The 15,878-nt window shown below is 41.9% G+C and overlaps 1 protein-coding gene across 2 annotated transcripts in view; it reads right to left on the bottom strand.

Moving 5' to 3' along the window:
* The window catches only part of sh2d3cb (SH2 domain containing 3Cb), a 59,362-nt gene extending 45,354 nt beyond the window's left edge, over positions 1-14,008 (bottom strand). The window contains exons 1-2 of one of the 2 annotated variants that reach the window (XM_061730626.1): positions 13,934-14,008; positions 1,682-2,351 (exon numbers count right to left, since the gene is read on the bottom strand). In XM_061730626.1, the coding sequence (XP_061586610.1) occupies positions 1,682-2,351; positions 13,934-13,952 (689 nt within the window). In that variant the 5' untranslated portion in view covers positions 13,953-14,008. Of the gene's footprint in view, positions 1-555; positions 630-1,681; positions 2,352-13,933 lie in introns of those variants that run through there. The other variant, XM_061730627.1, reaches the window with a different exon arrangement.
* Positions 14,009-15,878: the final 1,870 nt, after the last annotated feature.

Genomic DNA, 15,878 nt, shown 5'->3' on the forward strand with positions numbered 1-15,878 from the left:
AACAATTCTATCGCTTTATTTGATATTAATTCAGTCATTGGCCTTTATTTAATCAGGCAGGTCATTAAGAAAATTCTTATTTACAATGACGGCCACTTGGGGGAAAGAAAGTGGGCCAGGGAGTAAAACACAGTAGAATTGTAGCTCTACAAAAGGTAGAAAACCATTAGGTAGCATTTTTTGGCAAAGCAGCAATTGGCAGAACACCGACGGTCCACATTCCCACAGCTCTGCCTCTCACGCGTCTCCAAAGTCCAGCAGCTGAGTGGTAAATGTTTTACCTGCTGGGACTTTATTTATGTTTATGGTTCCGGCTTAACTAAGTCCCCTGTCCACGTTTAAACACGCAAAAAAGAGAGAAAAAGAGTATAAAAAAGAGAGAAAAGGAGTATAAAATGATGAGCGCAGATGGACCTGCAGAGCCGCTGGTGGTCTGTGAAAAGCGGGTCACGGATGACAGGCGGCTCCGCCGGCCACAAATTTCCCCCAGTCCGGTTCTGATTCTGATATTTAAATAAAAAGACGGGCTGAGCTTTAGAGGAGACCTTCTCTCACCTTTGCGTCGCCCTCTCCCCGCAGCTCCCGTCCCGGACTCCGCTCATCCTCCAGCGCGCACCGCGGCGGACTGGAGCGCAGCGCGGGGCGAGCCGCTCCTGCGCATGCTCACTACCACCACGTTTAATCGTTATCCAAACCGAACAACACCAAGCTACTGATTTATATCATTGTTTTTGCATAGAATTACTTTTTTTTTTAGCAACGAACGGGATGTTTTCCCGAAGGAGGAAGGACTTATTCATGGTAAACGTCACTATAACTTCATTTAAAAGCAATATTGATTATTTTTAGGAGGTTTCATCCACCGAAAGTAAAGTAGGCTACTTACAACAGTCTTAATCTTAATGTGAAAAATTTACAAAAGTTAGAGTTCATCAAGAGACCACTAGGGGCGGGCTCTGGGGGTTAATAGATGGGTAAACAATAATAAGCGGTGGAGACTGTTGATTGGCAGTTGTCTTAGCTATTGAATCATCACCATGATTAAGTGATCCATTTGTTGTCAAGAATGTGCAGGAGAATCCAAATGCATTTTCTTTCTCATCCAATATTTAATGCAATGAATAAATTAAGATTATAAACAAAATAGAAACAATAAAAACCAAAACAAAATAAGCTTTAGGAGAAATAACTCCTAACAATAGAACAATTTCTCTCACGAGAATCAATAAAGTATTAAATAATAAACGTACCATTTTCTTGAAAAGTAGGTATAGTATTTTCTTTTAATAATATGTTTTTCCTCAGATGAAAGATATTGTACAACACTAAGTTTAACACTAATTTAAACATTAAATATTAATGTATTTACCAAAACAAACAGCTGAGTTGATAAAGTCCAAAAACCCATCTGATCCAGCTGATATAAATTATTATCATTTAATTTTAACTTGTTCCAAAAATGCATTCATTTGGATTTAATCATCAAAGAAAGGAAGGGTTTGGTTTCTTTGTTTGTTTCTTTATTTTTAATACATAAATATGGGGATCACATATTCAGTGTGCTGAAAATAACTGTGTTTAAAGACTGAAAACGTGTCCGTGCACAGACCGGGCCTCAGATTCTGACAGGAACTATTTCTGAACTGCATCCTCTGAAAGAGTCATAAATAAACGATCTCACCTGTCCACAGCCCCCACTTCCTCTGAGCTGGTTTCCTGAGCACCCAGTGGACCTCGCCTCTCCGCTGGGGGCTCCGCGGGGCTGGGAGCCGGTCCAGATATCGGGTCCATCGGCACATACACATCCTGCTTGGAGACGGTCTTGCCACCGTGCTTGTTTGAGAGCTCTCTGTCGGGGTTGCCCCCCGATGCCTCGGGGCCGCTGACGGGAGGTTCCGAGCCGCCGGGTGCAGGGGTCAAAGGTGTCACCCGGGTGGGACTCGGCGTGCAGGGCAGCGGCCGGTCTGAGAGCGGCGGCTGCAGCTCCATGCTGGTCAGACTGAGGCTGGACAGGGCGCTGAGCAGGGGGGAGTCTCTGACCCGCTCCCCCGCCTTCAGCTCGCTCTGCCCCTCGCTCGTCCTTCCCCGCTCTCCCTTCTCAGACCTCTTTCTCTCCGTCGGCTCCCTGAAGGAGCTCTGCCTCTCGCTGCGGGGCAAGGTGCCGATGTGGGTGAACATGTCGCTGGAGCGGGCGTAGCCGGGGCTCCGGAGGCAGGACTCCATGTCGTCCACTGCCTGCTGGTTCTCCACCGCCGCCGCCGCCTTGGCTTTACAGCGGCTCGCATTCACACTCGGGGCAGTTTTGTCGCAGCAGGAGGAGAAATTATTGAGCTTCCCAAACCATTTAAAAGCTGGGGAGGAAGAGAGAGCTTATTAGGCTTCAAAGAGACGGACACGATGCCTGGGATGTGTGAAAAACCTGATCCAAGCCACACAAGACATACAAACTGCACACGATCAAATGATAGATTCTGCATTCATGTTTTGTGTTGAATAAATGTAAAATGAGCAACCAGGAGTGTTGTGAGGAGACACACAAAACAAGAGAGCGAGGAGTCGCATCTGCTTGAAATTAAAAACAAATAAACATTTCCCACGAGCCTCATCTTCCGCTCTGCCTCGACCCTTTTCGGCGACGGTGTTCGTACGTGCAGCCGTGTGACCGGGTTTTCTGGGAGTGTAAAGGAATCCCTGCAACAGAAACACGCCTGTATTTACTCCAGTGAGGACTCAGAGATCCAATATCGATTTTATCCGGCCTCGGCCCGTGTGCACAGACTTTTCTTTGGGTTCCAGGAGTATTCTTTACATTTTTGCAAAATTTTTTGGGGGAATTTCTGAACGTTTGTAATTTTGAGACAGACTCGACGTCAGATGCTCATTTTAAGCCCAAACTTCTACATCACCTGGTGCCAATTAATCTGATTAGTTCCCAGATGTTCCTCCAGGGGTTTTTCTTTCAGCATCCCTTACTTTCTCATGTCTTTTGCTGCACATTTTCTAACATGTCTTGAACACGTTTCTGCTGCTAAATTCCAGACAAGATCGTATTTTTGTCATGACATGTTAAAATGCTGCACTTTTAACATTCAATATGTATTTGTGGGATTTTCAGATCATGGTATTCTGTCTTTTTTTGTTGTTTTTTTTACATCTGAACACCTGAAAGAGTTAGTTTCACCTTTTAAGAGACCTTTATATTTTATAAACCCTGGATTTGGTTGCGTGTCAAGTTTGTTGAAGCGTAGCCCGTCTGTAATGGGGCGAGAGTCGGGCTTGACCTTGCAGAAACGACGTCTCGTGGGTGTTTAGGACTGAAGTCGAGTCCTAGAAGGCGTCAGAAGCAGAGACAGGAAGGCCCCACCGTGATCCAAACCTCTTTAGTGTCAGTGCTAACCGCGACTCGGGGAATGTGTTAAATGAGTAGTCGACCACAAGCAGCCACCTTCCTGAGAAAACCTCAACTCAGTCCTCTAGTTTGCACATTTTTTGATTTGTCATTGACGTCAACGCATCACGTATGACTGGACACATCTAATCTGTTTCCTGACAGATCGCAGCGGGTTTCTCAAATTTCCTAAAAAAAAGGTTATTCTCTTTCATCATATCTTAATTTCATATCATATACATCTGCTTTCACACGTTCTGACACATTTCTGCCCCGATCGTCACGTTGAAATACTAATGAAGTGAGAAACAGTGATGACACCCAGGAAGTGACGTGGAACAAGAAAACACAACCTGTGACCTAATAAAAATACTGTAGATGTAAAGGTGGAAAACCCTAAAATGACTCCAACAAAGTCTTTTCATTCTTATTGGGCAGGTTATTTATTGATCGAGAAGACTATTGCTGAAGAGTTACCATGGATTCTACATCCATGACACCTGTTCCTCATCAGATAAAGTAAATAAAGCCACAAATGTATATAATTAGGCCACAGTCCTTTTATTGATGGCTGGTCCTAGCAGCGAGCTGTCATCATGCCACGAGCGCCGTCTCGGCTTAACTTCTGAGCCATGAATAAATTAGTTGGTTGACCTGGAAGGGATCGGCGCTGAAGCTTAGTGAAAGCAGCCATCTTCATTCATATTTGAATAAACCTGAGGATGCTAACTCTAGCTCACGGCTCGTCGCAGGTCATTTCACGATCCCTCCAAGTCGACAAACCGGACCAGCACTTGTTTCTATGTCGACCACAAGCCGGTCTTCAAAGCCCAGTCCTCTGAAACCTTCGGCTTATTGTGATATTGGGTTAAAATTGACCGTCAAAAATGTAGGACCTTTATATCTCCAGTTAGACCGGCAATTGCAAAAGGTTACATTTCCGCCCGCTCTGGCGGAAAAACAAGAATGTTTTCTTTATGTTGGAGACATCTGAGGAATGTTGTTGAGGCCTCGTTTCTATCTGACGTGAAGCTCCTCGAGCTCCCAGCAGTGTTTGATTATGTTTCTGCCCTGGGGACCCATTAGGCTCCGAAAACACTGACGGATGTTTGTTTCCTCAGCTGAACACAGACTAATGATTTTGAGAACGAGGCAGGAGGAGACGGTGATGGTGCACATGCAGAGATACATTAACGGGGAATGCATTCATATTTTTAGTAATATGTTTTCCTGCAGATTTGCCTCATAAAAGTGCTTTTTTGACCTATTAGATTTATTTGTCTGTTACTTCTTGTGTGCAGAGATATTGCACTGCACTACTTTTTATCTAACCAAAACTAAACCAAAATGCAGGAGCAGCGTGTTAATCGACATAGACCCAATGATTCACCACCTTGTAAAAGCACCTTTATCAGAATTTAATTGATGTAATCACTTTCAGTATGATGTTATGAGCCTCTCACATCACTGGACTTTGACCGAGCCTTTGCAACACCTTGATTCATTTCCTTGAAGTCATTCCTTTGTAGATTAATTTTCTGATCTTGGTGTGAACCAGGCAGGGGCCTTTACTTCTGTATGAGGCCAGTTTCCATCAGTGAGAGTCTGGGATAGGTTGCAGGTTCTAGGATTCAAGGATGCAAGGATGCAAGGATGCTCTATTGTCATATCAGCACACATTTACATATGAGATGGCACAAAATGTAACACTCAAGGTCCTTCGTTTCAGCCCAATATCAGATAAAGATGATATTAAATAACTTAATAAAATCGCTGATACGTGTTTCAAGGAGTCACCCTGCAATTAAGAGTTTTGGGAACTTGTACAGGGCTGAAACTTGCTCCTGACCGGATAAGTCAGACACTGTTTAGCTGCCTCAGGTTGTTTCTTATTAGTCATTACTGCCATTGCAGTGAAAGCAAACAGCAAACAGAAGTGCAGTGACCATGACTTTATCTTTCCTACTTGTTTCTGCTTCAGCTTTTGCTGTTCTTTGCTTTCTTTGCCTTATTTTGCAACCAGCAAGAGCGATGCTCTGCCACCATCAGTAGATCCTACCAGGTCTCTCACTGTAAATGGTAACTGTCGCAATTCCCCCGTTTTGACACACACCTGAATGCAACCGACCAACAAACTGCTAAGACTTCTGCTTTTATAAAAAGGTCTCCACACCTGCTGATCATGACTTCACCGAGAGCCTTTGATTAGCAACCCAGTGGCTACGACCCCTCTTAACTCCTGTGGAAGCAGTAAGGGAGTACTTTACTATTCCAAACACTGCTTATGAAATTTAGCTTAGTTTTGTTGTCACATACATAGTGGATAGTGTAACGTTTGATGTGTTGAAAGGTCGTGTACTTCACATGTTGACGGGAAAGGACTAAACTGGCTGACGAAACTATTAGCTGTTTGAGTTTGATCACAAGACTCAAGGAAGGGGTATAAACGCTGATGGCCATCTGTCATTTGTTTATCTATTGATAAAGAAGCACCATCTGTCTGGGAATTTCTGGAGCTGGAAGTCTTATAAACGCTATCTAAAGTGTAATGCGTACGACATCAAACTCATTAAGTTAACAGAACATTAACTAAAGCTTTGTTGTGTTTAGTTTTATTTTAGACCAGCAAGGCTGCGAGATCAGTGCGTCATTTTACTGTCAGTTATAAAAATTGTAAAAACTCCTCTAACGTTGGTCTGGGAGTGTTGCCGGGGACTTGAGTTGAGTATTTCATGAACTCGGCCTGTGGATTGTCTTCTTTTCCTGCATGTTTTAAGGTTCTTTGGTCCATCATCTCTCACAATGAGGAGTTTAACCGCTTTCCATCGGCCCTCTATATAACCCAGTGTTTCTCAATCCTGGTCCTCGTGGTCCCCTGTCCTGCATGTTTTAGATCAGGGATCGGCAACCCGCGGCTCTAGAGCCGCATGCGGCTCTTTAGCGCCACCCTAGTGGCTCCTGGAGCTTTTTCAAAAATGTTTCACCTTTTTTTCCCCTTTTTCTTCTTTTTTTCTTCCTTTTATCCTCTTTCTTTCTCTTTCTTTTCTCTTTTTTTCTCTTTTTTTTTTCCTTTTTTTCTTTCTTTTCTTGTTTTTTTGCTTTTTTCTTCTTTTTTTCCCTTTTTTCTTCCTTTTTTTCCTTTTTTTCTTTCTTTTCTTGATTTTTTTTTTCTTTTTTCTTCTTTCTTTCCTTTTTTCCACTTTTTTTCTTCCTTTTTCCTTTCCTTTTTAATCTCGACATTTCGGCTTTTTTCTCGACATTTCGACTTTTTTCTCAACATTTGAACTTTTTTCTCGAGATTGTACTTCAACATTAATCTCAACATTTTGACTTTTTTCTCTAAATTTTGACTTTTTTCTCCACATTTTGACTTTTTTTTCGACATTTCTCCTTTCACCATTTGTATTCATTCTAAGGTTTATACAAGACCATTCATTTTTTGCGGCTCCAGACATATGTTTTTGGTCCAATATGGCTCTTTCAACATTTTGGGTTGCCGACCCCTGTTTTAGATGCTACCCTGCTTCAGCACACCGTGATAAAAGTACCTGTGTCATCAACAGAGCTGTGCAGACCTTGGTGACAAGCTAATGAGGACCTTTAATTAGAATCAGGTGTGTTGGTGCAGGGAAACATCTAAAACATGCAGGACAGGGGCCCACGAGGACAAGGATTGAGAAGCACTGATATAACCGAACCAGGGAGGTGAAAGCAGGCATGCAACGCTGCTCCAAGACACTGCATGAGCTGGCTCTATGGTGTTGTGTCATTCTGAGAAAAGGAAGCTCTGCTCTGATTGGTGACCTCTGGTGACCTTGGTCATCCTCCACCGCCCCTGCTGAATCAGCACTGCTGACAATCAGAGGAGGTGGGGTGTGCAGCTGAGTAATCAGGATTAACAGGAACATTTAAAAAACCTAATTTCTAAGACATTAGCAACTCTGAAACATGAACGTTATTGCCCTCAAAATGACACAAACTAAAGAAATTTGCTTTAATAAGAACTTTGATATATAGCCATATAATACTCAATCCAAATATTTCAACTCTTATAATGTAGGACTTTTAAGTTCATCAATAAGCATTTTAAAGGTAACCTGCTGCCTCAACGATTCTGAGTTCCTATATCTTATTTTGGGGTTTGGCGTGCTCACTATCGCCTCAGTTTCAGAGAATCTAAAAAAGTTTCCTTAGATATGCATGTGTCCAGTTGAGCTGCTTGAAGTTTTTATACACATGGTACACATCTATCTTTAAAGCATCGTATTAAACCCACTCTGAATAGATTGTTTTGCTAAATTTCAGACGTCTTTGAAGACTCAGGAGGAAACGAACGAAGATTATCCGGTCTTATGAACGCAATCCTCGGGTGGAATTTACGTCACGTTTCGTAAGCGGTAAGCAACACTCGCATCCCTGCAGCAGAGCACGGTGGTGGGAGCATTATAATACGGAGGTGGGAGGGAAGATACAGATGCAGAGAGCTCCACAATTGGGTCAAAGGTTAACGTAAAGATAAACGTCATCACTGTGGTGGGTTCTGGATAATTATCCCAGGCCATGTTTAAACCTGGAATTGACATCCATTCTGAGTGGTCCAGTCACAGCGGGACCGGCGGAGGGACAGGCGGAGGGACGGGCTGAAGGACGGGCTGAGGGACGGGCGGAGGGATGGACGTAACTGCATCCAGGATGAATATTAATACATTCAGAGATGATCCCCGAACCACATTCAGAGGTAGCCTGAGCCACATGAGAACCACATTTCTTTTAGCAGCGTCAGTCGCGTTGAACCGATCTCAGTGGTAGGATGAGCTCATTCACACAATGGTGGGGGCACTTTAAAAGGTGTGAAACAACAAGCGTTTTGCCATAGAAACCGTCTTTAAATAAAAGGTGAAAATCATGTACCTGTCTTTTTGCATTTATAGGGTGAGAAAGTGAGATCTGATGTTACAAGCTGGCGCTCAAGACACACGTGGAGAAGCATGGTAATGCCAGGTTTAAAACAAACACACTCAGAGCTGTGCATTTCTGCCAGGACGGATGTGAAAGCCAAGTCAGGGGTCCAAAAACAGGCCAAACTTAACCCCATGATGTCACTCGTGGGTTTTCTGATCCAGATATGGACAAACGGGAAGAACAACCCAGGAATGATTAGTAAGCCAACTGGAACACATCCACCGTACAAGTTTTGACTTGGTTAGTTTACGTTATGTAAAGTTTTATATACAGGAATTACACCTAAAACAAGGGCTGCCAAGCTGAAACAAGGACTAGTGAACCGACTGTTGCTGACTGGTTTGAGGATGAACCGACTTGCTTTAACAGCCCGCCCCTAGTGGCCATTCAAGGAACTTATGGGTTTATTACAGACGAGCGAGATGGATGTAGTAGCCCCCTTGACAGTCCTCAAAGCCTGATTCTACACACAAAATTTTAGTTTATTATTATTATCATTTTATCATTAAAGTTCACTTGAAATCAATTAATCTTCCAACAAAGATCAAAAACCCAAAGCTGGATGAGAATTTACAGAAGTGCCTCAACGTTTTTGCTCAGAAAGACGGAAGAGAAGTTGATATCCATCAGTTCATCTGACACAACAGCTTCTGAAAAATGTTGAACTGCTTCTTCGGCAAAGAAATATGATCGATAAAATGTCAAGAGACATCGTCTTTTACTGAACTGTTTCAAGCGAGCTCTGAAATTCTAAGAACGAGTTATACTTCTGTTAAAAATGTCTTTTGGCACCCTGAAGCTTTGAATAAAGCGTTTGAATAAACATCCTTCAGCTGCATCATGGGCAAAATTCAGCTTTAAATATATAACAAATAGAAGTAAGACAGCAAGACAAGAGAGCCGTGGTCCCTGCAGACATTCACGACTGTTTCTGAGCTCGACTCTGTGCTGCGTCAAAGCCTCACAAAGATGCCTCTGTGCCTCGTTTACAATGGACCAGAAAGATATCTGTTAGTTAAACAGAGGACAAAGAAACAGCAGACACTCAGAGACGAGTCTCAATGCATCACATTCAGCTCCAGGATGACACAAATGCACTGACTGTAGACGCCTCATCCCTGTTTGTACTAGAACGTGGTTGAGCGCAGATTAAATGTACTCTATGTTCGTTTTTCTGACACTTGGCTGCTCTTGCGTTGCAGAAGTTCCAAAAGTAATTTAAGATTTCCACACAGCTTCACAACAGAAATCATTTGATCTGTAAGAGACACAAAAAGGACATTTACTCAACACTTGGACACTTTTCAGGAATTATACTTCGTCTGGCTCTTTCAACGCCCAAAAGTTGGGATAAATACTTTCATAAATTATCTTAAACTGCTTTCAAATAACCAGATTAATAATAAAAGCTTTAGTGATGACTGAACAAATCCATTAAGTCTTTAAAACTCAATTGTCTTGATACTTGAGAGTACAAGTATGGAGCCCCACTAGTGACAAAAATGTGTTTACAAATGCATATTGGTATGTAATTTACCATCTGTGACACAAACACATACGGTATAAATAAATGGACCAAATGTGGTAGGTGGGAGGAGATCCTAGTGGGTCAGAGGAAGTAAGAGCAGGTGTGTTAGTGGGAGGTGCTGAGGTGAGAAAAGGCATCTTTGTCTCCTCTTTGTTTGCACCCCTTGTTCGAGGCACACACAGATTCAGGGTAAGACATGCATTGATCTTTTTGGTTTCAGGTGTCATAATTTGAAGTTAGATGGGTATGTTATATCTCCGTATTTCTTTTAGGAAAGCTGATTTAAGACAGCCCCTCCTCAAACATGCAGTTGTGGTAATTTAAAGTACCTTAGGTAAGTCAGCTTTATATTAATGTGCATTTTTTGGGGTCTTTTGTTTGCTGTGTTTATTCAGAATTTACTGGAGCTGTAATATTCTATCTTTTGCTGTAGGCTACGGATCTTCTCCCACCTACCACACAACCCTTTACTAAACTTGAACATTTTTTCTTTTTTTTTCCTGCATAAAATATTGTGTCAGTGGTTCAGGGGTCAGTTTTGGACTCAGCAGAGGTTCATCTCCTTCAAGCCAGCCCGACATGGGTTAAAAGTCTAAGGCCACGTTTACACGTAGCCGGGTATTTACAAAAACGGATATTTTCCCCTCTACGTTTTCAAAAAAATCCTCGTTTACACGGACCCGCATGAAAACGCTCTTAACGTCATGCCAGCCAATCAGAATCCTGGAAAAACATCAACAAATGACACGTGTGTAACTTCCAGTTAAGGCTGATTTATGGTTCCGCGTTACACCAACGCAGAGCCTACGGCGTTAGTGCGCGTCGCCGCGTACCCTACGCCGTCGATTTAACGCGGAACCATAATTCAGGCTTCATGCTGCTGGCTGACGCGCTCACAGGCTTGAATGAGCAGGAGGCTACACGGGGGGGGGGGGGGGGGAGTTACTTTTAAGTGTGACTTTAGAATATAAAACAGGTAAAATACAAGAAAATATTGACGGTGGCCAAACTAATTGTAAACACAGGTCGCTGGTGAGTTTCTGGTGCATAATGTGACGTTCTGAAGCTTAAATCTCCGTTTTCCTCCGTTTTCCTCCGTTTAGACGCAAACGTGAAAACGGAGTTTTTGAAAATCTCCACTTTGGCCGGAGTTTTCAGAAATGATCGTTGTTGGGGGCTTTGAGCTGCGTTTACGGGTAAACGAACGGCCAAAACGCATGAAAACGCCTCCGTTTTTGTAAATACCCGGCTACGTGTAAACGGGGCCTAAATGCGGCCCTGGAGAGTTTGTCCACAGCTTTCATGGTGGCCTTGAGCACGTTTGATCCATTTGGACTCTAAGGGCCCGATTTACTAAAGGTTTGCGTGTGTAAAAACGTGTGCAAACTTGACAGCACCCGCAAACCAAAGTGCAAGCTGATCTACTAACAGCGTGCAAAGAGGACTGCGCCTCTCAAATGCGCAAAATAGCACACGCAATCCATTTAGTACTTTTGCCCTGATGAATAATCAATATGGGGCGTACCCACCAGAAATCGCTAAATACTGGGAGGGAAAGATGCAAATTGGTCCATTTACCATGCGCAATGAGATTTACCAAGCCTGAAAGTAATTGCGGGGATTGTGATTGCGTCTGTATTTATACGTTCGAAAGGAAAGTGCTAATCTCCACGTGCAAAAGGAGAAATATTTTATTTGAATGTTAAATCGAGTATTATTCAGCAAAAAGTTGCCACAGGAGGCACATTCATTTTTTTATTTGTGATAATAAATAAATCACGTGTTTTCATGGAGAAAAAAGTGTTTCTTATTGTGCGCCTATACTTGTTCTGCAGTCATACCCCGGTGTTGTGCCGTATTCAGCACCCCTGCCGTGAAAAGCACCCCCTCGTCCGACAAAAATATATTCTCATTCCGTGTTCTGTTCATGTTCTGTTGTCCATGTTCTGTTTAGCGTCCAGTTTTGTGTTAATGATTCATGTTTAAATGCGCTCATGGATTCGGGTAAAAAAAAAAAAATTGGGTGAATGGTTATTGATGTCATTAATTAATAGCCTGCTTACTGTGTTGTCTTCCATAATATTTGTAAATATATATAATATAAACTCCTAAGTATGTGTTTGTGTGAGTGTGTATATATAAATATATTGAAGTGTCAGTGTGTTGTTTTTTTTCTTGGTCTACTTATCATTGAATATACGAGGGGGTGCTTTTCACGGCAGGGGTGCTGAATAAAACAATTTGCCTCTTCCACTAATATCTCTATAACTCCAACTCGTCAAATTTCATTTTGCACTTGCAACTATATCCTGCTTTCCATCCAGACTCTACATGGCGCAAAGTTTGCGCCGCAAACCGCAAGACGCGCAACACCTCATTTAAATACTGAGGTTTGCACCTGTTATCAATTGCGCACGCAATGTTAGTTGATCACCCGCAAAACACACAACAACAGCACGCGCAAACTTTTTCAGTGCACACGCAATTTAGTACTCTTTATTTAGGATCTCAGTAAATCGGGCCCCAAGTGGGATCTACCTGGTTTTTAGGCAGTATCCAACCGTTTGATTCATATGAAGCCCACATAGTTAATTTCCCCCTCCCTCCTTGCCTGTTTAGTCCACCAGAATTCCTTATAGATCCCACTTATGTGGCCCACATAGGCTTCCCACCTGGGCCCATCAAACTAAAAACTACATGTGACTGATGCCATTTGTATCACGGAAAGGAGATTGTAGCAGGGCCCAAGTGTAGGAGAGGAGCCGTACAAAAAGCGCTGCACAGCAGGGAAACTAAAGAACTAAACTCAATACAGAACTGAAGACACCCCCCCCTAAAAAAAAAACCCACTTGAAACCCGCAAATAAAATCTAAACATGGAAAAACCCAAAGAAACAGGATGGAGGACGAGATATACAGTACTCACAAGACTGACGAGACACAGGTGGAAACAATCAAGGCAGATGGGAACAAGGGGAGTCAAACCATAACAAAACACAGACTTAAATCAAATCAAAATAAAACAGGAACAGTTATAAACCCAAAACCGTTGTATCCACAAAATCGTGTTGGCAGGGCCGTTCCCACTTCTTCATCAATACACCTGGCTGTTTCCCATAACTTTAGGAGTTTTGTCTGAACCTCCTGTTCTGATCTGAAATTCCTACTTTTTTTTTTTCTTTGAGTTTTGAATAGAACTTTATTGTCGTTATATGAGATTATATGATGTCGTTATTGATAGTTGATCATCAGGGGGATGGAGATCTATCACTCTGATCACTGGGCAGGACACTAAAGGGTTGCAATCATGTGTTTTTATAGTTCGAGGCCCAAGCGCAGATAAAATCAGCTTCTACAGGATGTAAATGTGCAACTCATAACATGTAAATAAGAACTGTCTGAATATTTTCGGAAGTTTATTTTGCACCGATGAGAAAACAGTATACATCCTTATCAGAGAGTTATCAAACTCTGGGGATGATATAAGCTAAATGTCAAAATGTTGGTGTATCACTTTAAGCCTTATTGTTTAAATCACTTTAAATCTGACATTTTATTCTGTCTTCATCATTTTGACTTCAAAGTATTGCATTTTGCTCTGTAAGCTCAACTGACCTTCAGATGATCAACGTCCTGATGAAGACTGAAGAGAAGTGAGCAAAAATGTTGGACACAAGTGGTTTGGTGAACTACAAAAACCTTATAAGCTGTTGTTTTTTTTAGAAGTTATCTCAGAACCCTGAAGGGATCTTTTAAAGGGCTCGACCCTGAGGTAGGAAAGAAATAAATGCACATCATCAGTAAACTCCTGAACTCATAAACAGTATTTTATATCTTCTAGTACTTTGTTTACTTCTGACACTTCATATTTTATCCTAATTCGTAACTTGAACGTAAGTATGATTTTTAAAATGGCAAAACCATTAGAGGAAGACAAAAACACAATAGCTCAGAAATAAATGTGCATTATCTTGTTTTCACAAGGGCACCAGGCTCCTTTTGTCATTTAAGTTAATTTATTACGGTATGAGAAAACATAAGAAGCTATAACTTACTCAGTTTTTTTTTGCTCATGGCTGACAGGTAGAACAATATCCAGATGTGTTTTAAAACGGCCGTAAGGCGTCTGTCACCCGTTCCTGCAGCGTGATAATGAGCCTCATGCTTTTTACTCTACGCTGAACCTGCTTCCTGCCTCCTTAGCAAAGCGGAAGCATTGGGGGTTAAATTTCAGTAGTTTCATCTCACGTTGTGCAATCAGGTGATGGTGGTGTTTTTTTTGCTCTGAAATGTAGGTCGCTAGAACCTGTGGAGGAGCTCTCGAAGCTTCAAACCTCCAGTTGATGACCAGAAAAGCTTGTTTTTTAATAAACCACAGGAAGACAAACGGACCTGATTTCAACACGGATGGATGACGGTGCTTAAAAGATTATGTAAAAAAAGAAAAAAACAACAAAAAAAAACAAGATTCTAACAACATGTAACAGCATATCCAAACAACCCTTTGCAGATGGTTTGATGCCCAAAGAGCTCCTAATTGCCATGGAGCCATATTCTCTCTGCCATGAAACGGGTCTGCAGGTACCGCTCATGTTTGCTGCTTTTGCCACTGGTACAGAACGTAGAAAACCAAATGCAGCAGGCGTCAGAGTGGGCTGCATGCACAGCTTGGTTCAACAACATTTTGCTCCAAAACCAATGACAGCTGCGTATTTGCTGATGTTACTACTCAGCTGCACGACTTTGTGCTGTCTTTTATTGAAAGTAGTCTAGCTGTCGCTTTCTCCTGTATCTGCATGGGCCGCCATGTTGCTTCCACATGCTTCCAACGCATGTCAATCAGTCAGCTTTGCTCCCAGCTCCTTCAGCCGAAGTATTTGCAGAGCTGCCGTCAGTCGACGCCGGGTTAAAACACACGGGTGGTTGCTTTGTTTAGTTTATTTTATTTTTTTATTTTGTTTTGGTCATTTACATTTTAAGATGTTTGCATATACACACTGTATATGTACAGTATACACACAGGTATAAATATATATATGTACACATTTCCTTTTTTTTTTTTTTTTTGACCAAAAAGGTATAAGCTGAAGCCTCATGGCTTATTTTGCCTATCCTTTTCAACAAAGGCAAACTTCAGAAACAAAAGATACTAATAAGAAGAAAACGAAACGAACGAATAAAACAAAGAAAATAAACAAAGAAGAGACGAAAATAAATGTGGTCACTCACGATTTGAGGATAGCTGCAGGAGGAAAGTTGCATAATTTAGACAGTTTAATATGAAGATAATTTATATTAGTGTTCTATATTTATCCATTATTTTAGATTTATAATTTTTTTTAAATTTATGAAGTTTTGTGAAGTGCGGTAGCGTGGTGAGGAAGTGATGGCTAACGATTGTGTGATGGCTATCATATTAGAAAGAAGTGTATCGCTCGATATAAACTCTCCTAGTGTGGTGCAAATAAATGCACCCCCATGAGAGTCGTCATGGGTATGAAATCAAATGCTTGAGACCAAAATGTTTTTATGAACCAGGCTGTAAATATTTCTACTCTTAAATTGGACATTTTAACACAGGAGTCGATGGAGATTGACAGCCCCTAGCGGTCAGTCGAGGAACTACAACAAATCCTAGTTCACCAATACCAATACCGGTTCTCAGCTGGTTTGAAAGTTGAACGAGCAGCACTGGCCCAGAACCAGCTCTGGAACCGGTTTGGTGGAAACGGGGTACATGAGACTCAACCTGGAAGTTAGATGGTTGGTACTTAGTCTGAAGTTTGGATCACTCCCCCTGGTGGTCAGTGAGAGGAAGCACAGTTATTAACGAGTACCAACCATCAAACTATCGTCTTTTACAGTCTAATTTTTGCCGTGAAAGAAACGTATTTCCTAATTTCTAACTTGTAGCGTGTACCATTTCATCCAGCTGGCGTCTGAATTGGTGTCTGTGTGTTTTTTCTGAAATCAACAACACAAGTTCAAATTTCAACGCAG

Source organism: Cololabis saira, chromosome 9 (genome assembly GCF_033807715.1).
Source record: "Cololabis saira isolate AMF1-May2022 chromosome 9, fColSai1.1, whole genome shotgun sequence".
Taxonomy (NCBI): Eukaryota; Metazoa; Chordata; class Actinopteri; order Beloniformes; family Belonidae; genus Cololabis; species Cololabis saira.